General features: G+C 40.9%; 1 protein-coding gene across 1 annotated transcript; it reads right to left on the bottom strand.

Annotated features, from left to right (window-relative positions):
• Positions 1 to 885: 885 nt before the first annotated feature.
• GPR162 (G protein-coupled receptor 162) lies at positions 886 to 22,106 on the bottom strand. Its single transcript, XM_039338749.1, has 5 exons — positions 21,684 to 22,106; positions 10,424 to 12,398; positions 6,023 to 6,212; positions 4,404 to 4,555; positions 886 to 2,085 (listed from the first exon to the last, which is right to left on the bottom strand). Exons 2-5 carry the CDS (start codon positions 11,282 to 11,284, stop codon positions 1,519 to 1,521), a joined length of 1,770 nt encoding a protein of 589 aa, XP_039194683.1. The 5' UTR covers positions 11,285 to 12,398; positions 21,684 to 22,106; the 3' UTR covers positions 886 to 1,518.
• Between the last annotated feature and the right edge of the window lie 208 nt (positions 22,107 to 22,314).

Genomic DNA, 22,314 nt, shown 5'->3' with positions numbered 1-22,314 from the left:
AGTTTGGGAAACACTGTTTTATGAGTTCCCAGTCTAGCTTACTAGCACTTCCTGGTACTTTCTATCTAATTACTAGCTAGATCCAACTCTGTTTAGCTTTTGGGGGATATCAGTCAAGATCAGGTAGTTGCTACCATCTGCTACAACATAAGTGGATCACATATATATGTTCCCCTATTACCAACAAAATGTGAGTGAACAAGCCATGACACGTCCATACTCAATGTCCCCAAATGGTTATCTCTTAGGTAGTATCAGTCAAAAGGCACCATGCCACTATTCCATCTTTCTTTCCTTAATGCATTTTCTTTGGGAAAAAATAGTTGTAGGAAACATGGAAAACTGACTGATGGAAAATAACAACATCTTCACCTTCATAAATTTCTAACTGCATACTAAAAGCCTCATCTGGAAATACTTCAACTGTGAATGCGGCACTAGGCAAATCCCTTCTTCTCTTTCCCTTGAATTAACTACTACCCTCTGGGGATAGATCTGGCATAAAAATAAACTTTGAATATATGAACCCAGATGAGTTCAGCTGTTTATAGTATCTTTCTTCCAGTTTTTGGCACTAGTTCTGCTCATGACTGCATCTGTGATGAAAGAGAGCTGTCAAAAATCTAGTGAAATTCTGCTTTCATCAGCCTCTGTTAATGGTGACTGTCCATTTCTTTCTTGAACATTTTTATTTCTCCCATTAGTCCTCATCTGTAATGTGTGGATGATAATGCTTTCCAAGAGACCCATTGTAAGAACTGTTGTAGTACTATGTGTGAGCTACTGGCCTCTAGAAGTGAACAGTGACTTGATGGCCCATAATCAATCAATCAATCAATCAGTCTTAGAATGCTTAATAAACACTTCCATGATCACTGATTCCTCTTTTCACATTTAATGCACTTCATTGGTAGATAAGGTTAGCTGAGGGTGATTCTTCCCAGTTTGTCCTGCTAAGATTTACTAAACATTTGATGGCAGCACTCTCTTGTATACCTTTGTGGTGTGTCCTGTAGTTTTTAGGGGCACTAATTCCCAGCTAAGTACATACCAGTTTGTAGCCTGAATCACTTTAATAGCACAAAAACATGATTAATTAACACTAAAACAAAAACCAGACACATGTGACATTCCATATATATATATATATATATATATATATATATATATATATATATATGGAATATGCCTTCCACACACACATATATATGTATTCCTTCTCACCACACTGAATTTTTTTCTCATAACCAGTGGAGCTAAGAAAGATGTGAAAAGGATAGTGCTAACAATGCTACCAAAGATAGGGAGCAGACAAAAAGTGCCCTCAGTTAACTATGGTGGTCTGGACTCAGTTGTCCACTGAGAGCAGGATGCCACTGCACTCTCCAGCTGTGACATTTTTCTGCCCTCTCACTACTAATCTCCCCTCCATATCAGGTTCCCTTATGGCATAACTCCTGTCCTCTTAGAATGTCAAGAAAAAACATGGGAGCCTAAATTTTGAGTTCTGGGATTTCCTTAAAAATCCACAGCAGCGCTATTGCCTTTGGTGCCATTGTGTAGGCCGACTTCCTGCAAGGATTGTGCCCCGTGAGCTGCCATGGTCCATTTGCCAGGCCCCTGTTCTCCAGCAAAGAGGTATAAGCTTTCACCATCAGTCAGTGAAAACTGTTGATTCCTATCAGGGCCTTCTAGTTCAGCACCGTTTAGGGAATGGTGCCTCTCACGCTGTACTGAGAATGGGAGGCGTGAATGGCGTGGAGTGCTGTAAGGGGAGGGTGCCGGTGTTTCATCAATAAAGGTCGTAATCTCATCACGGAAGAAGCAAGCACTGGAGCCAGGTCCCCGAGCCATTCCGGCTTCTAGAAACTGCCGAAGTGTAGTGAACTCATCCTCAGGGGAATGCCGACGGTGATGGTAGCTACGGAGCTCTGGAGGCAGAAAACTGGAGGGTCCTCCATGTTTGTGTGGAGCAGCCACCCGAATGTCATCAGATGAGGACCACTTGTGAAGGAAGGAAGGAGTTGAACGATGGGAAGAAAAGATATTGGTTTCATCGTGAGACATCCTCCGGGAGATAGGAACCTGAAAGGAAAGTTAATGGAGAAACAGCAGCTGAAGAATATAGATTGTTCTCCACTGATAGAAATGTCCAATAGCTTAAACATTTTAGGAGTCTAAATGAAAGAAAGAAATCTGAGCCACTTAGCATATTCCTCCCTTCTCTTTATATAACAAATCCCAGGATGGTTCACAGGCAGATATAAGATATACATTGTAAAGTGTTTAAAGTAATTAAGTTTGAATTGTCTTTAATCAAATGTTAATACTATGAAACTTAAAAGATTCTCAAGAATTTGTTAATCACTCCAATGCCTTCCCACTAATTGCAAAGATCAGGTTTACTTTTTCCTGTGTAGTTAGACTGTTAGTATATCTGTTTTTTCAGCATGCAAAAGCCATCTCAAGATGGAGAACATCAGAGAAGGATCCTATTGGATACATTTGCTTTGAAATGTATTGTTATTTGAATTTCCTAATTGTTCTTTGTTTATGTCAGAGGTCCCCAATCTTTTTGGCACCAGGGACCGTTGGAGGGAGGTTTTTCCACGGACCGGAGGTGGTGTGGTTTTGTGTGTTGCCTGCATCCTGTGGATGGGGCTTTCCTTGTTTGGGTGGACTGGTTGCTGGCAGGCAACGGACCGGGGGTTGAGACCCCTGGTTTATGTGAATGTAACAAACAGCATCCTTTGCTCATAATGCTGTTTTACAAAAATGTTATTCCCTTCCTGGTTTGTTTTCTTTCTTTCTTTCTTTCTTTCTTTCTTTCTTTCTTTCTTTCTTTCTTTCTTTCTTCCTTCCTTCCTTCCTTCCTTCCTTCCTTCCTTCCTTCCTTCCTTCCTTCCTTCCTTCCTTCCTTTCTTTTTCATTCATTCATTTTACCATACATGCTTTCTTATATTATATATTTGTGGAAATGGGGGAAAGTACCTTGTTGTACCACCATTCTCTAATGGCGCTTTTATTCAAGAGCTTCATTTTGCAGTCCATAGTCTCAAGGAACTTTACAAAAGTCCAGATGGGGTCCTTTGGCGTTTCCCCAGGTACCCCTTTTCTTGGCATAAAATTCAATTATAAAAGGAAAGCTGGAATAGCCATCACATCCACATTACTCTGGAATGTTAATCTTCCAATATGTTCAATAATTAGAGGAGCAGCTCCCCAGTTCAACTCATTTCTACATTTTTAAATAGAGCGAATAAAGCTTCTACTGTATCTCCCTGCAGTGCTACATCAAATGCTCATCCCTAAACCTCCAAATTGTTTTTCTCCCACGATGTTCACTAAACACACAAACATGAATTATTGCCTATAGCTCAGCTGCTTGGAGGAAAATTGTGCCGTATTCCTACAAGAGATGTAGAAACAGATGGGAGGGTGTGTGGATTACAAACTACAAATTAAAAAAAAGGCACTATATTTAAATGTCCCCCCTCCAGATGCTCATGAAGAAACACCCATAATTATCACATAGCAGTTTGGCATCAAACTGGGAATACTCTTTGTTTGGTTAGTTACTAATGCCCCCTTATGAAAACAACTAGCTTAGAAAACAGGTCAACTATGTATATTCATTAAACTAATAAGTTTAAATGCTTCTGTATTCTCAGAAATAAAAAGTCCCACTTAGCTTTTAGCATGTCTCTAATTATTAAGTAGATTACAGATTACAGAATAAGAGTTGGAAGAGACCTCGGAGATCATCTGGTCCAAACTCCTGCTCAAGCAGGAGACCCTATACCATTCCAGACAAATGGCTATCCATTGCCTTCTTAAAAAGCCTCCAATACATTGTAAAGTCAAAAGCAGAATCTAGTTTTGGAGTTAAGATCAATGTTGTGTATTTTGAAGTTCTACTTAGAACAGAAGATCTTCAGTTCAAATCTAATTAGCCATAACACCTAAGTGTCTCTGGGCCAGTCTCTCAATCCAATTTACCATATTAGCTTACTGTAGTATAAATTGTTCCCAAATACAATGGATGATGAGTTGTTGCAATACAGTACTTTGAATCTAAGAAAACATGGTTAGACGACACTGACTGTTGTACATGGACTGATTCAGTCTAACAGAAGACCATGTGCATATATTTAGAAGTGTATTTGTTTTTGTGTGTGTATCAAGTTTCTCTCCTGTTATTTGTTTATGCGCTCATGGTGATGTACAAAGTAATCCCTCTTCCCACTTTCCTCCACAATAGCAATCGTCAAGTAGACTGGGCTGAGACCTCCCAGTGACTTCCATAGTTGCAGGCGGACTAGAATCGTCAGGTCAGTATTTTTGCTAACAATGTTGGCTCTTTATTCATATGGTAGGTGTAACACTCAGAGCAAGCAGCTTACCTGCAAATAATGTACCCTGTCATGGGGCAACAGCATATGGTGCACCGGCAGCAGCTTAGCATCCCTAGGATCCTGCTTCATGGCTGTAGCACCATTGGCATTGAATCGCACCTTGCAGATCCTCCCATCTCCATAATCATCACCAGCGCCATCTAACAGAGAACAGAGAACTTAAAAAACCCTTTCAGAGACACCTCAGTCCTCACCATGAGAAATCACACCTGCACATTGGCATGGCAGGGTATTATATGAAAGTCATTGTGGCTATGACATGTTATTGGTTTCCAAAAATATTTTACCCACTTAGGGTCCTGAGTCTATATTGTGCTATACTAGTCCTGCACTTCACAGTATAGACATGCTTTTGTTAACAGCTTGCAATAATTACCCCATGATATATTCTGGTCTCTTTTTTCAGTGTTGTTAAAAGGTATGCTCTGTATGCTAAAAAGGTTGCTGAGAAATCTAGAAATATACAAGCTAGTATGCTGGATTGTGTTCAGTTCCTTGATTTCCTGCTTAAATGCTCATTCTTGGGTAGAACAGCTGGAGGTAATTCTTGTCTCATTTGTTTCAAATGTGAACTTTTTTTCCTACTAAGACTAATGCTGCAATCTTACTGGATATCCAAATCCAGCCTAAGAGCTGGTTGTGGAAGATGCCTATAGGCTCAGCAACATTCATAACCTTTAATCAGCACATGCAACTCAGCAGTTTGGGGAAGGATCATGGGATGAAGCTTCAGACAGAGGCAGAGGCCTACAATGTCCTAATCTGGTACTGATCTATTAAGAGCAGCAGAAATGCAGAAACAGCATTTCTGCCTCCAGTCTTGTAGTAATCTAGTAGTTGTTTAAAAGCACACAACTAATGCATGGAGTTAAGGGCAAAACTGATAGTTGACAGGGTATGTGCTGGGAAAAAATTGAAATAAGGATTATGTCTTGAGTGTGATTAGAATTACATTCTAGATTAGAACTCTTATGTTAGTTACTGGAAAAAGCACCTGTGTAAATTTGATCTCTCAGATATTTTACCTGAATATTAGCTGATGTCATCTGATCAACTGATATTCCACAATTTGATTTCAGTAACATCTTGGTACTAGACTGTTTATAATTGCAGAAATGGACTGGCCTCCAGGCTTCTAGGAATAAGAATTTACTCTCTAGACCTACTGCCTTCCTTTCCCTGTCCTGGATATGGAAATGACAGGGTTGGATAAGAAAACAATTGTGCGTATCATGCTGAAGGGGATGAGTATAAAGATTCCAATAACTCTTGCAAACGGTTAATACTGCTAATTAGCCCTCATCCTTAAAACTAACGAAGTAAGGAACTGTTCTATTTTCCTCTGTGGAACACATTGCAATTTTAGGAATTATTTAAGTTCGTACTCTGTGAGAATTAATACAGACACATAAACAGCATCTAAAATATGCAGATTTGCAACAGATAAAAAGATACCTGCTCCTCTGACAAATCTCCTGACAGGATACCTAATTCTGGTTGCTGATCTCATACTTCATACCTTTGAAGCTTGTGATTACTCCCCCCTCTCCACAGTATGAGACTTCCTCAATATATTATGCAAAGACTGAGGTGGGCAGGTTGCTCACCATCTTCGCCATCATCTTCTGACATTATTGCTACACATTGTTCCCAGACAGTCCGGACATCTGCCCGGTACCGTTCACAAGACCAGATGAATGATGGGAGTAGCAGTGTCTGCACCATGGAGCACCAGAGCACTGCCAGCACCATCCAGGTGGGAGCAGTATCATAGCGTAGGCTGAAGAAGCTGACCACCTAAGACAAGGAGAGATAAGAGATGGTGTGGGTAAAATGCCACAGTTGAGCTCTCTGTTCATGACAGAACACTCCAGACACTATCAAAACATTTCTCAGACAGCTAAAACAGGAATGCTACTCGTATTGTTCTAACATTGAGAGAACTGATAAACAGGCTTTGCAAATGGAACATTCTAAAAAAACAATCAGTTTAATGAGTGAAAACACAATTAAACGTAAACATGTATTGTGGCAAATGCAACTACCCTCAAAACACTTTAACTATCATTGTCTATTTTCTACTCCAGCATTACGAGGGAAGAGAAATGCTTACAAATACTTTTTGGCAAACAACTTCCTGGCTAGTTCACCATATGCAGAAGCTGAAATCGTACATCTGGAAAATAATTTCAGTACGCACTGGCTATTGTCTTGCAAATCATTACAACATTTTTATTATTTTTTTTAAAGAAGATACTGCAAATTATTGCTATCATCAAATAAACAGCAAGAGCTGATCAAGTGACATCAGCAAAGGGCCAGCATAATTGCCTTACAGAAAAGCCTAATAACTCAGTGACTCTGGTCCTTGGACTTTTCCTGCATTTTTTCTTTATGAAAGAAATCTTCACTTTTCATTTGTTCTGCTGGATTCAATCATTATCTCTATGGAGAAAATACTGTTTTCCCCTTAGCATTTAGCATGTATGGTTGTTGCGAAAATTAAACAACTGTGCATTATTATCTCAAATGATGTATGGCACATGATTGCACAGATGTTATAAGCACCAGATAATGCTTGTGACCTCACCGGATCATTGCCTAAAAATAATCTCCATGGATATCTGTACCCTAAAAGTGCTCTTGGTATTTTTTAAAAATATTTTGTATTCTAAAAAATCAGTTAACAGTAATCTATTTAGTAATGTTTCTTGTAATGTTTGCTGGCATTTTTCTTTAATTATTGGCAGCTCTGTTATGCTGAATGAGAAAAAAAAATCAGCAAATGTGAATTGTGGCTGAAAATTCCAGAGATAAATTGAAATTGACAATTGCAATATTTTTTATTCTTACCACCCTCTTAAGAAGGAAGACCTTATTTCCTTTCACAGGAACAATGGGTGGTAAAGGAATTTTGTGCTTTGTTCTATTAAAAGTGATCTGTAAAACCATGGCATAAAAAAAACGCAATTCAGGTTTGTCTTGAAATTGTGAAAAAAAATCCCTACAGCTATAAAGGATTGTCTTTGCTCTATCTTTTGGCTGACTGGAATTTCTGAAAAAATGACAACGAGGAGTATTTGGAAATAAATAGAGGAATTAATTTTCTACTATGACTGAGGCATACATTTAGTAAAACAACCTGTCCATTTAAAAAAAAATAGAAGTTCAAAAAATAAAATCATAAAGCACTTATTATAGCATTTAATTTAGAAATCAGTCACACCTGGTTTTCTTAAAGCCTCTTAAAGCAAATGATACTACATCCATGAGTCTTATTAGCAACATAACTGAAGTGGATTTCTACAATTTTTTTCTGGGTTTTCTTTTACTTCTCTGTCTAACCAACATTCTTGGCATTGCCAGGTAGTACCTCTGGCCAAATATTTATCTTCTGCCATCTGCCAAGGTTAGCTGAGTGCTGCCACCTGCTCAGATTTGTTTCACATTAGCATTAGGATTTAGAACAGAGGACTTTCATTATTCCTATTGTTAAAGAACTGGTGATCTAGCACATCTCAATCAGGTGGTCTAGCAATAAATCTGGATTTCCATCTAGCCCTGGTTTCTTGGACATATGTATAGAAATAAATAGCCCCCAAGATTCAAGCATTTTTGTCCAGCATGAATGAAACCATCAGACTTGTAATAAGACTATATATCTCAAATACATACAGTGGATTATCAGTGATTCCCATTAATTCCCATTAATTAATTAAGATATGCTCTACAGCATTGCTGAGAGATTAGAATGGTGTTAAAGACATTAAGACAGATTGGGCACTTACACCCAAAGCATCCCAGAATACATGTAATTCCTTTCTATCCACCCATGATATTTATTTACTTTTATAATGAAAAATAAATTACTACACTCCAGAACACAATTTTGATTAGAGCATCCCCCCTCGATGCTGGATGACCTGTCTTCCACGGATAAGGCACTAGGGTACCACATGTGGTGCCAGAGTTCCCAAAGTGAAATCAATCCCCAGAGCCAGCAGTGTGCTGCAGCTGCCAAAAAGGCCAACACAGTGCTAGGCTGCATTAACAGAGGGATAGAATCAAGATCACGTGAAGTATTAATACCACTCTTCAATGCCTTGGTAAGGCCACACTTGGAATACTGCATCCAGTTTTGGTCACCACGATGTAAAAAAGATGTTGAGACTCTAGAAAGAGTACAGAGAAGAGCAACAAAGATGATTAGGGGACTGGAGGCTAAAACATATAAGGAACGGTTGCGAGAATTGGGTATGTCTAGTTTAACGAAGAGAAGGACAAGGGGGGACATGATAGCAGTATTCCAATATCTCAGGGGCTGCCATAAAGAAGAGGGAATTAAGCTATTTTCCAAAGCACCTGAAGGCAGGACAAGAAGCAACGGGTGGAAACTAATCAAGGAGAGAAGCAACCTAGAACTAAGGAGCAACTTCCTGACAGTGAGAACAATTAATCAGTGGAACAGCTTGCCTCCAGAAGCAGTAAATGCTCCAACACTGGAAGTTTTTAAGAAGAGACTGGACAGCCATTTGTCCGAAATGGTGTAGGGTTTCCTGCCCGAGCAGGGGGTTGGACTAGATGACCTCCAAGGTCCCTTCCAACTTTACTACTATTATTATTATTATTATTATCTCTCCAGAGATGGCCACTAATTATAATTTTTAACCAGACAGAAAAAACATGATCAAATATGTAGAGATTGATATTACAGAATATCAAAAGAAATGTAATATTAACTATTTTATTAATTTGCAGTGTTACTCCTGGCATAATCCTCAAAGCCATCCATGTATTACTTAGCCCCCCCCCACCAGCTCCCTGCCCCGCCAGTAGGTGTATAATTATAGGTTCCTTTTGAAATACTATTAAGGCATTTGATATCTCCTTAGTGTAGTGCATGGTTAGGAACTGGACCAAAGGACACAATCTATGACTGATATACACAGTCCCTGAAGACTATAGGGCATTCTATCTACGGTAGTGACCAAAATTGTGGAAACCTTTAAAGAAAAGTGTATTTTTGAGGTTTGATGGCTAATAACACTACTTTTTTGTAGTATCATAAAATTATATATCAATGGAAAGATAATTTAATCAAGAATGTAATGCAACGAAGTTTGTTCAATTATCTGTACTGTATTCTATGAAAAGTTATAGCCAAATAAGCAGAAAAAGGAAGCACAACTTGCTTAGGTTGATATCAGGAAGCTTTCCTTCATCTGATTGTAGCCAATGAGCATGAGGGTTTAGAGAGCCAATCAGGTGTCATCTTGTTTTGGCAATAAGCCAATCAGATCACAGTAGGATTCAATTATTGATGTCATGTATTGAAGCTGAGAGGAGGACATTTGTCAGTGTGTTACGTGATCGCTATCAAGTTGGTTGGGTTTTCTTTTTTCTTTCATTTAGTGAGCTTGTAAAACGTAATAAAATTAAAGTAATGGTGCAAAGAGTTGACTGGTTGCCCAGAAAGCGATGTAAAATAGTATTATTAAGTGAACAAGGCTACAATTATAAAGAAATTAGAAGAAAAATTGGTGGAAACTTAACCAAAAGTGGCATTTCTACTGTACACATTTCCCAAAAGGTTTCCACAATTTTGGCCACTACTGACTCTATCTATCTATCTATCTATCTATCTATCTATCTATCTATCTATCCATCCATCCATCCATCCATCCATCTTCTTAACCGTCCCTCTCCCTCATATAGGGGCTCTGGGAGATGTACAATTTTTGCCAGGAATGGCTAATTTTAAAGAGGTAATGAAAAATAACTTAGATTAGAAATATAATCCAAAACCTTGTTATTATCATTCTATTTCAGAATGTCAAATGTCCTTATTTCAGGAAATGTCTTTGTATATGCAAGGTGGAAGAAACTGCTTTGTTAAAGTGATTTTGGTTATGTCAGTCCTAACAGAAATTAAGGATTCATAACTGGATTTATGCCTTCTAGAGACCATCCAAAACAACAGGTCAAAAATAGGAAGGGATATTTCTTACCAAACTGGGTACACCAGTCAGTGTGTCATACAGAAAAACAATTGCGCTGATGAGATTGGTCATCTGCATGGAAGTCTTAGCAGATTCAGATCCATCCAGTGACGATCTTCTTTTGCCTCTGACATCCTCTACTACGATGGCTGGCACATTGAAAGTGTTGTGAACTGAAGAAGGACAAGAAATATCTTCTGTTCTTTGGTGATGGCATCTATGATGCCTTTGGTGCCCCCATAAGGTCTGGTAGAAAGTAATACCCACACACACTAAGCCCATGACTATGCCTCCAAGAAGAAGCAAGCTGAAGCACACACCAAAGCCTAAGCCGATCTTACTGACTATAAACTGGCAGCCACTGGCATAGTAACGCTCTCCATTGTTATGCCAGCCAATGGATGGCAAGGTAGAAAGGATGAAGGAGACCATCCAGATGCCCATCACAGCATGCAGGGCCTGCTTCTTGGCATTGCTCAGCCGGTAGTTCACTGGCCATCTTACCATCCACATACGATGATAAGATAAAGAGGCCACGGTGAAGCATGTGGCCAAGGCCAATGTATAATAGGTAGACACAAAGACTTTACAAATGCTTTCGTTCCAGTCATAGTCAGAAGATTCACGTCGCAGCTGCACCACGGCATAAGTTGTAAGTGGCACAGCAGCCATGAGAATGTGTGTCCCTGCCAGGAAGCAGAGCAGGAGCTCCAGGGGCTTGTGCTTCTGTTGCTTTGCTGTGATGCTCAAGATTATCCAGGAGTTGGCTAACAACGCAAGAAGCCCACAGGCCAGCCACCAAAGTGAGTTAATGTGCAGGGTAGCTTTGGATAGTTCCTCCATGGAGCTGCTGTCGCTTCCACGATTCATTGTACAGCCTCCTTCCTAGGATATGAATCCACCCAGAAGAGAGAACCTAATGTTTACTTCCGTGGCTATCTCCTAAACAGGAGAGGGATGCAGAAAAAAAGTCTAGCTATTGCCATGAGGTGCATACAATGTTTTTCTTCACTCCTTGTTCTTTTCACCTACATCCCTCATACTTTTTTTATTACTGTACATTGTTCTGATCCATATGCTTCTCTGACATGGTTCTGATCCATCTCTTTTTCCTTTTGATTATTTTCTTTCTTTTTTTAAGAAAAATGTTTTTATTCCAGAAAAAAATATTTGTATAGAGCAAAAGCTAGGAAATGACAACACAAAATTGAATTGCTCTTATTTGCTGTGAAGACATGCTTTGTTCTCAAGGAAAGTTAGCATCTTCAGTGAATTGTAGGATTCCTATATTTTCTTAAAAGGAAAGACCAATATTACTGAACAGCTTCTATATAAGGATATTAATGTGTCCACCCCATATGATTTTTTGGAAAAAAATATAAGGTCCCCTGATATTACATGTATTGAATTGCTGATCTGTTTAATTGCAGATTTACTGTAGGCTTGGATAATAGTTTTTGGGCGTGTTATATATTTGTGCTATTCATTTTATAATTCAGATTAATGCTGTAATTTCCTTTAAAAAACTAAGCTGCCTCCAAATATGTGTCAATTAATAGTGCATTTTAAGAGAACTAAATAAAGGGTAAAGATTTTTTTTCCTGCTGCCATCTTTTCTTCTGTTGTTCCCTTCTTTTCTCTCTCTTCAAAAATTAACTTCTGTCAGTAATCTTACTTGACGTTGCCTCTCCAAGATGCATAAAAATTAAACAAAAGGTTCTCAGGGGAAAGGGTTGGAAGAGTTCACTTGGAAGCAGGATGAAAGTCTTGGCTTTTACAAGGCACCACTGAGCTGTTGATCAGAGAACTCCTGAATGACCACACACGACCAATATCCTTTGCTTTTCTGCCAAGCCCTTGGGCTGGCTATCCCCCAAATCTTGTCCTCTGGTTTGGAATCCATAGTTATCCAATCAACAACTGCAGGAAAGGTTTTCATTTCCCCAAGTTCCTTGGCCAGTTAGAGTTTAGAGAACCAGCTGTACTGTAAAAAGAAGAAAAAGGAAAAATGTAAAAAAAAAAAAACCAAGAAGATATCTTTTTCCTGTCTGTTCTCCTGCACTCACAAAAACCATTTCAATTCATCCACCCACACAAATGAGTAGTTAATGGAGAAGACAAACTATTGTGCCACAACACTGGATCAATACAACACTGAAGCCTACAGAGTGAATTCAACCAGGTGCCAGGCATAAGGATCTATTGTAATCTGTTTCTTTGCACCCCCGGAAAAATTCAAACCAAAACAGTTTTGTGAAAGCATCTAGTGAAGAGAAAAAGGATCCTAAACTCTAATCTTAAGTACCTCTCTCAGTCTTCTCCTAGACTGACAGGCAAGGCAAGCTAGTAGATTTTATGTGTCATGAAGAGTGGCAATTTTGGTCCATCCATTGCAGTGTTCTGAAAAGTCCTGCACAAGCCTCTTTAAAATACCCAGAGTACAACAGATTAACAGGGTTCAGCCAGGAGAACATTTTGGTCAATTGTGTTCCATTTTAATCCACATAGACACATAGAGGGAACTGAGCAATTTTAACAATCTTGGATTAAGAAATCAATTTTTTCCATACATTAACCAGTTAAAACAGGAACAACAATAGAACTGAAGGGAAAAATATTAAAAGGGAAGAGAGGTTTTTCCCAAGGATCTACATGGTGATCAATATTTAAAAAAAAAATGTTTTAAATAATCAGAAGCCAGGGACGAGCAGTTAACTCAGTAGTCTCCAAACTTGGCTGACTGAGGAATTCTGGGAGCTGAAGTCCACAAGTCCACAAGTTGCCATGTTTTGAGACCCCTGAATTACTTGCTCATCCCTGACTCCTTATCACTTAAATGAATAAAGTTGCTAACCATATAACTCAGGATACTAATATTAAAGAGAGGTTTGGGGTTGCAAAAAGATTCAAAGGCCTCTTTCCAAACTGAATGGATTTTTAAGAAGAGAGATGCATTCTGTGTACTGTAAGTGCGGAGTGATAAACACTGAAGCAAAATATCTGAATTTCAGTTAAATATTAACAGAATCTAATCTTGCAATGAGAATCTTGAAGTCATGGTGGACAGGTCAAATGAAAATGTCAATGAAATGTTAAAAAGTGAAAGACAGACTATGAAATTGCCAACAGATAATAATTAATAATAATGTAAATAATGAAAATCTGCCTATTATAGTTTTATTACTGCGTCTCAACTACAGCACTGGTACAAAAAGGTACCGTAACCAAATGATTTAGAGGGCTAGGATATCTCTGCTGCAGAGAAAGATTACATGGATTGTGGCTTTTATGGAGAGATGTGACAGAAATATATAAAATCATATATGATATAAAAATGTGCATAGACAAATATCTGTATCTTTCTAAATATTACTACTTGGAGACAGTTAGGTTCCATAGAACTAAACTCTTTTTAAAACTGAATGTGATGATGGCCACTAATTTAGACATTTTTTTTTTTAAAAAATGGCTAGACAAATTGAATGAATATTTAATATTGTTTCTATTCTGCACCGAAAGCAGAAAGCTTTAAATATTAGCTGTTGCAGAGTGACTGGGAAGGAGAGCTATCACCTTCCTGCTTTTTTTTTAATGAGCTCCCTGGAAGCATCTAGCTGACCTTTATTTTTCATCTTAAAACCTACTTATCGCCAGTAAAATTGGCCTGCAGAGCAGTTGGCAATAAAAATAAAAAACAAAATTACAATTACAAAGTTTGCTAAAACACAATATAAAAACCACAAATAACAGGAATATAACTTTAGATAACTTCAGGTATAACTATCTGATTAACAATCTGAAAAGCAAAGTCCTGAGGGGGAAGTTTGACCCTTTTGTAAAACAAACCACTAGAATAGAATACAGCTGGAAGGGACCTTGGAGGTCTTCTAGTCCAGTCCCCTGCTCAAGCAGGAGAACCTATACCGTCTCAGACAGGTGAATGTCCAGACTCTAGTCTCTTCTTAAAAGTCTCCAGTGATGGAGCACTCACGATTTCTGGGGGTAAGCTGTTCCACTGGTTGATTGTCCTCACTGTCAGGAAGTTTCTCCTTAATTCCAGGATGCTTCTCTCTTTGATCAGTTTCCAGCCTTGTTTCTTGTCCTTCTCTCTGGTGCTTTGGTGAACAACCTGGCCCTCTCTGCCTTGTGGCAGTCCCTCAGATACTGGAACACTGCTATCACGTTTCCCATTTCTTCTTTTCTTTAGACTAGCCAAACCCCAGTCCCACAGCCATTCTTTCTTATGTTTTAGTCTCCAGGCCTTTGATCATCTTAGTTGCTCTTCTCTGAATTTTTTCCAAACTCTCAACATCTTTTTTGTGATATGGTGACCAAAATTAGATGCAGTATTCCAGGTGCGGTCTTACTAGGATTTTATAAAGCGGTACTAATACTTCATGTGATGTTAATTCTATGCTTCTGTTTATACAACCCAGGACTGTATTAGCTTTTTCGGCTGCTGCTGCACACTGCTAGCTCATGGTTCAGTGATCGTCCACTAGGACCCCAAGGTCCCTCTCATAGTTACTGTTTTTAAGCCAGGTCTCGCCTAATCTGTACTTGTACCTTTGGTTTTTCCTGCCTAAATGTAAAACTTTGCTTTTCTCCACATTAAAACTCATTTTGTTGGATAGGGCCCATTGTTCAAATTTGTCAAGATCTTTTTGGATCCTGAACTTGTCTTCTGGGGTATTGGCTGCTCCTGTCAGTTTGATGTCATCTGCAAATTCAATGAGTTCCCCTTCAATTCCTTCATCTAAATCATTTATAAAGATATTGAAGAGTACTGGGCCTAAGATGGAACCTTGTGGTACACTACTGCTTACTTTTCTCCATGTGGATATAGTGCCACTGAGGACTACTCGATGAGTACGGTTTGTCTATTCCACTTTTTCCTAGCTTACCAAAGAATAGGTTGTGGTCTACTTTGTCAAATGCCTTACTGAAATCTAAGTATACTACGTTCACCACATTTCACTGGTCTACTAGTTTAGTCACTTGATCGAAGAATGAGATAAGATTGGCTTGGCATGATTTATTTTTAACAAACCCGTGCTGGCTATTAGTTATGACTTTGTTTGCTTCTAGTTGTTTGCAGATCTGTTTTTTGATTATCTTTTCTAGGATCTTCCCAGGTATTGATGTTAAACTGATTGGTCTGTAGTTTCCTGGGTCCATTTTTTCCCCTTTCTTGAAGATGGGGACCACATCAGCCCTTTTCCAATCCTCAGGTAATTCCCCGGTGCTCCAGGATTTATGAAAGACGTGGTGCAACAGTTCTGAGATAACATTTTCCAGCTCTTTCAGAACCAGGAAGAAGAGTTGTCCAAACTTGGAAAGGGAAGAAATTCTAAAAATATGGTGCCATCACTCAGGAGGTCGTGACCATGATGACTTTCAATCTGATTTTAATCTGGAAATTAATGGACGATCAATGCAGTGTTGCCTGAGCAAATTTCATACAGTATACTCTTGCTGTGAGGCTCCTGACTAAAGTCTGGCCACCATATTCTGGATCTGCTAAAATTTCTGAATTTCCTTCAAGGAAATTCCCACCTAGAGTACATTATAATAATCTAACTGAAAATAAACAATTAATGGAACCAAATGAGATCAGGAAGGGATATAGAGAATAAATCAAACATAGCTGCTATAGGTGCTATTTATCACTGCACTGACCAAGACACAGAAGAACAATACAAGATCAAACAGCACTCCCCAAACTGCATACATGAAATAGAACTACATACATAGAGAGGCTTCCAGAATGATCCAGTGGTGGTCTTCTCTTCTAATGTCATTTGAATGTTCTGTCTTAAGCAATTGAATACCATTGTCATAGGTTATCCCCATGGCATTTCTTGTTCTGGTGGAGAAGAACTTTAAACTATTGCAGAAGAACTCTTTCTTTCAATAAAGGAGAATATATGTAGCTCAGAGTTGAAATGAGGGATCCTTGGAGCTTTCTAAGCTTGGTTGTTTTCTTGAAGACATTTCATTACTCAAACTACCTAGTCTGCAAGAAAACAGCCAAGCGCATAGAGCACCAAGGATCCCTCAATTCTTCTTTCTCCTTACTTTTGAAACTAAGGCAATCTGCCTCCCAATTAATGTTTCTGACCCACACATAACCAGCAGCTCGTGGTTCTGCCAAGTCATTTATTCCCCAAGTAACAGAAGCTACTTCAATTAAAACTTTCATTTCATAAATTCTCAATGCTCACATGCTGTTCCTATCCCAAGCTCCCATCATGATGGTGCTTCTATTTCTCAAGCCTGCTAACTGTTCTCATTCCAGCTCAGCTCTTGCAAGCTGCTTTCTGTCTTAGGTATTGCCCACATTTAGGCATTTGTCCTATTTATTTATTGGATGGAAAACATCATTCAACTAATTTTTCCCCGTGATCTTAATGTTTTTGACTCAGCACATGGACTGGAATAAGGAAGAAGGGAGTAGAGACACTTTTCCAGGGTTTTGTTGGAGCTCTCTCTCTCGCTCTCTCTCTCCCTCCAAATTTGTTTTCCTCAAAATAGACAGCAATCCATTTACAATCTATCATGCAAATAGACATAATTTGAGAATTACAACATGAACGGCTCATAATCAAACATATTAAAGGTTAATTTTAAAATGCTGCCTTCAATCAGCCTTGCTGGTCTTGATTACTATTGCTACCAGTAATATTTGGTCAGGAGCTGCCTATAAGAAGAGCTCTGCTGAACCAGGCCTAGTTCCTCTAGGAAGCATCCAGTCTCACACAAGGGCCCACCAAATGGATCTCAGGAGCCTGCAAATAGGAGATAGAGGCAACCTCCTTTCGCCTTGTGTGTTCCTAGTTAGTATCATACAGGCAATAACTTCTCTCCTGGCTCGATAACTTTTGCTAATTTTATAGGTCCAGCATCACACCATTTTCAAGTGTCACTGAGGTCTATATTTAGCCTGGGTAGCCCATGTATCCCCTTTATGGATTACTGCCTTGTCATGGCGAAGGGGCTTGCGTAACTCAATGAAGCTATAAGCTATGCCGTGCAGGGCCACCCAAGACGGACAGGTTATAGCAGAGAGTTCTGACAAAATGTGATCCACTGGAGAAGGAAATGGCAAACCACTCCAGTATCTTTGCCATGAAAACCCCATGGACAGTACTAAAAGGAAAAAAGATATGACGCTGGAAGATGAGCCCCTCAGGTCGGAAGGTGTCCAATATGCTACTGGGGAAGAGCAGAGGGCTAGTACTAGTAGCGCCAGAAAGAATGAAGCGACTGGGCCAAAGCCGAAAGGACGCTCAGCTGTGGATATATCTGGTGGTGAAAGGAAAGTCCGATGCTGTAAAGATTTTTTCTCCATAGGAACCTGGAATGTAAGATCCATGAATCAAGGCAAGCTAGACGTAGTCAAAAAAGAGATGACAAGACTGAACATCGACATCTTAGGAATCAGCGAACTAAAATGGACAGGAATGGGTGAATTTAACTCAGATGACCATCAGGTATACTACTGTGGGCAAGAATCCCTCAGAAGAAATGGAGTAGCCTTCATAGTCAATAAAAGAATAGGAAAAGCAATACTGGGATACAATCCCCAAAATGACAGAATGATCTCAATTCGAATCCAAGGCAAACCATTCAATATCACAGTAGTCCAAATCTATGCCCCAACCACTGGTGCTGAAGAGGATGAAATTGACCAGTTCTATGAAGCCCTACAGCACCTTATAGAATTAACACCAAAAAATGATGTCCTTATCATCATGGGGGATTGGAATGCTAAGGTAGGAAGCCAAAAGATAACCGGAATAACAGGCAAGTTTGGCCTTGGAGTACAAAATGAAGCAGGGCACAGGCTAATAGAATTTTGTCAAGAGAATACGATGGTCATAACAAACACTCTTTTCCAACAACCCAAGAGACGGCTCTACACATGGACATCACCAGACGGTCAACATAGAAATCAGATTGACTATGTGCTCTGCAGCCAAAGATGGAGAAGCTCTATACAGTCAGTAAAAACAAGACCAGGAGCTGACTGTGGCTCAGATCATGAGCTTCTCGTTGCAAAATTTAGGCTTAAATTGAAAAAAGTAGGGAAAAGCACTAGGCCACTCAGGTATGAACTAAATCATATTCCTGATGAATATACAGTAGAGGTGACAAATAGATTTAAGGAATTAGATCTGATAGACAGAGTGCCTGAAGAACTATGGATGGAAGTTCGCAACATTGTACAAGAGGTAGCAACTAAAACCATCCCAAAGAAAAAGAAATGCAAGAAAGCAAAATGGCTGTCTGAGGAAGCTTTGCAAATAGCTGAGGAAAGAAGGGAAGCGAAAGGCAAAGGAGAAAGAGAAAGATACACCCAATTGAATGCAGAATTCCAGAGAGTAGCTAGAAGAGATAAGAATGCCTTCTTAAATGAACAGTGCAAAGAAATAGAAGAAAACAACAGAATAGGGAGGACCAGAGATCTCTTCAAGAAAATTGGAGATATGAAGGGAACATTTCATGCAAAGATGGACATGATAAAGGACCAAAATGGCAGAGACCTAACAGAGGCAGAAGAGATTAAGAAGAGATAGCAAAACTACACAGAAGAACTATACAAGAATGAGCTTAATATCCCAGATAACCACAATGAGATGGTCATTGACCTCAAACCAGACATCCTAGAATGTGAAGTGAAATGGGCCTTAGAAAATCTGAGCAACAACAAAGCTAGTGAAGGTGACAGTATTCCAGCTGAGCTATTCAAAATCTTAAAAGACGATGCAGTAAAAGTGCTACACTCAATTTGCCAGCAAATTTGGAAAACTCAACAGTGGCCACAGGATTGGAAAAGGTCAGTTTACATTCCAATTCCAAAGAAAGGCAATGCCAAAGAATGTTCAAACTATCGCACCATTGCACTCATTTCACATGCTAGTAAAGTTATGCTTAAAATCCTACAAGCTAGACTCCAGCAGTATGTGGATCGAGAACTACCAGAAGTACAGGCAGGATTTCGAAGAGGCAGAGGAACTAGAGATCAAATTGCCAACATACGCTGGATCATGGAGAAAGCTAGGGAGTTCCAGAAAAACATCTACTTCTGCTTCATTGACTATGCAAAAGCCTTTGATTGTGTGGATCACAACAAATTGTGGCAAGTTCTTAAAGAGATGGGAGTACCAGACCATCTCATTTGTCTCTTGAGAAACCTATATGCGGGTCAAGAAGCAACAGTGAGAACCGAACACGGAACCACTGATTGGTTCAAAATTGGAAAAGGAGTCCGGCAAGGCTGGATACTGTCGCCCTGCCTATTTAACTTATATGCAGAGCACATCATGAGAAAGGCAGGGCTAGATGAATCAAAAGTTGGAATTAAGATTGCCGGGAGAAATATCAACAACCTAAGATATGCAGATGATACCACTCTAATGGCAGAAAGTGAAGAGGAACTAAAGAGCCTCTTGATGCGGGTGAAGAAGGAGAGTGCAAAAGTTGGCTTGAAACTCAACATTAAGAAAACCAAAATCATGGCATCCGGCCCTCTCAATTCCTGGCAAATAGATGGGGAAGAAATGGAGGTAGTGACAGATTTTATTTTTCTGGGCTCAAAGATCACCTCAGATTGGGACTGCAGCCAAGAAATTAAAAGACGCTTGCTCATGGGGAGGAAAGCTATGGCAAATCTAGACAGCATTCTAAAAAGCAGAGACATCACCCTGCCAACAAAAGTGCGTATAATCCAGGCCAAGGTTTTCCCAGTTGCAATGTATGGCTGTGAAAGTTGGACCATAAGAAAGGTTGAGCGCAAAAGAATTGAGGCCTTTGAACTATGGTGCTGGAGAAGACTCCTGCGAATCCCTTGGACTGCAAGGCGTTCAAACCGGTCAGTCCTAGAAGAGATCAACCCCGACTGCTCTTTAGAAGGCCAGATCCTGAAGTTGAAACTCAAGTACTTTGGCCACCTAATGAGAAGGAAGGATTCACTGGAGAAGAGCCTAATGCTGGGAAAGATTGAGGGCAATAGAAGAAGGGGACGACAGAGAATGAGATGGCTGGATGGAGTCACTGAAGCAGTAGGTGTGAATTTAAATGGACTCCAGAAGATGGTAGAGGACAGGAAGACCTGGAGGAACGTTGTCCATGGGGTCGCGATGGGTCGGACACGACTTCGCAATTAACAACAAAACAACAACAACAAGCCCATGTATCTGCCACTCACATGTAATGCGAATAAGGATACGAGTTAGTTCTAGGGCTATTTTGCACATTCTTTCAAAACCACAAAGCTTTCATTAAATGCAAGTTTACAAGAGTAGCTATTACTTCTTTCTTGCTGATGTTCCCCACAACTTGGCCAAAACTGTTATAGAAATATGCCCTAGTTTTCTTGCCTTTTTCACCTTCATGTATGGGATATGGTTGCCGCCTGGTTTCCAGCAAGCCTTCTGCTGGCGATTACCCGCCCCTTGCTTCCTGTTAAATGCCACCTCCCACTATCCTAGCCGTATTTCCAGATGGGAACTTTTTTGTGACTAGGGAAACAAGTAGCTCACAGGCTTCTAACTGAAGGGGAAGATGCAGAAAAATGAGGGGGAACAAGTCACAGAAATGAGGAGGGTGGAGATGAACAAGGGAGCTTAATAAGGTTGGACTTGAGGCCCTGCTGCTCCTCTTCTTCCCCAAGTCTTAGGAAAAGGCAGGCACTAAAAATGAAGAGGTTCCTCCCATTAATCTCCCATTCCCCAGTGCCTTAGCCTTTGATCTTACCCTTAAGCAAACTGCAACTGCCAGGGGCCTCCAAGAAGTTGCTATGGCACTAGGCCTGGGCAGAGAGAGATCTGAGCTGAGAGAAAATTGATGGAGTTGAGCCTGGGAGTCCCCTCCCCCTTCTCTTTTTGCCCTTTCCCTCAGACCAGGAGCTTTGAGGTTGAGCAAAGAAGGAAGCAACGCTGATGCTGCCAGGGCAACAAGGAGGAAGGTTAAGTTAGGGACAGGGGAGGTTTCAGGTCCTTATGGCAGACAGTCGGTCTCCTCGGTAGGGCTAGAGAGGATCAAGTCAAGAGCTGCCCCATCCCCAGCTTCGGCAGGCAGGGCAGAGGGAAAGGACCCGCGAGCGGCCAAGAACGCCAAGGCGAACGGGAGGAGACAGTCGCCATGCACAGACGGCCGCGCCGGTCAAGGCCAGCGCACCGCCACCGCCAGTCGCCCCTTCCCGCACTTAGCCGGGCTCGGCGAGGCTGGAAGAAGGCAGGCAGCCGAGCGAGGGGACCCATCTTACCTCTTGCCGCTGCTGCTGCCATGGCGACCGGAGCATCCTTTGCTTCTTCTGCTACCGCTGCCGGGAGCAGCTGGCTCGTTTGCTCTCCGCGCCGCCTGCCGTCGTCCGCCTCCCACCCCGAAGCGACGGCAGCCACGTCAGGGCAGGACGAGCGAGCGGGCGAGAGATAGCCCGCGGCAGTTGGCGGGAGGACGGCAGCGGGCGAGCAAAGGCGCCCAACGGCGGCGGCGGCGCCCAACGGCGGCGGCTTTAATGGCTGCGGCCCGGCCCCACCGCCTCTGCCCGTGCGTGCGTGGCTGTCCCCTTCCTTCGCGTCCCTCCTCCCCGCCATCTCCCCCAGGAGGTGGCAGCTTCCTGCCGTTGTGGGCTTCCCGGGGATTTGGTCCCTCCGTGACAAAAGGAAGGAAAAGCGGAGAGGGGACCATTCCAGGCTGGGCCTGCCCCACCGCTGCCAAAGACGAGGGGGTGAGGGTGGGGGTGGGCCGGGCGGCCCAACAGGTGTTTTGCAGCCTGCAAGTGGAAGAGGAAGGCGGGGAGGCGAGAGGGGATAGTCAGATTCGGGCTGTCTGCACCTTGCTGGAGTCTGCAGTAAAGAACCGGGGTAAAGTTGTGTGGATCCACGTGCTCTCTA

This window comes from Crotalus tigris, unplaced genomic scaffold, assembly GCF_016545835.1.
Source record: "Crotalus tigris isolate CLP2741 ecotype Arizona unplaced genomic scaffold, ASM1654583v1 scf7180000017716.2861928, whole genome shotgun sequence".
In the NCBI taxonomy this organism is placed as follows: domain Eukaryota; kingdom Metazoa; phylum Chordata; class Lepidosauria; order Squamata; family Viperidae; genus Crotalus; species Crotalus tigris.
The sequence above is the reverse complement of the archived record's forward strand: the minus strand, read 5'-3'. Positions and strand labels throughout refer to the sequence as shown.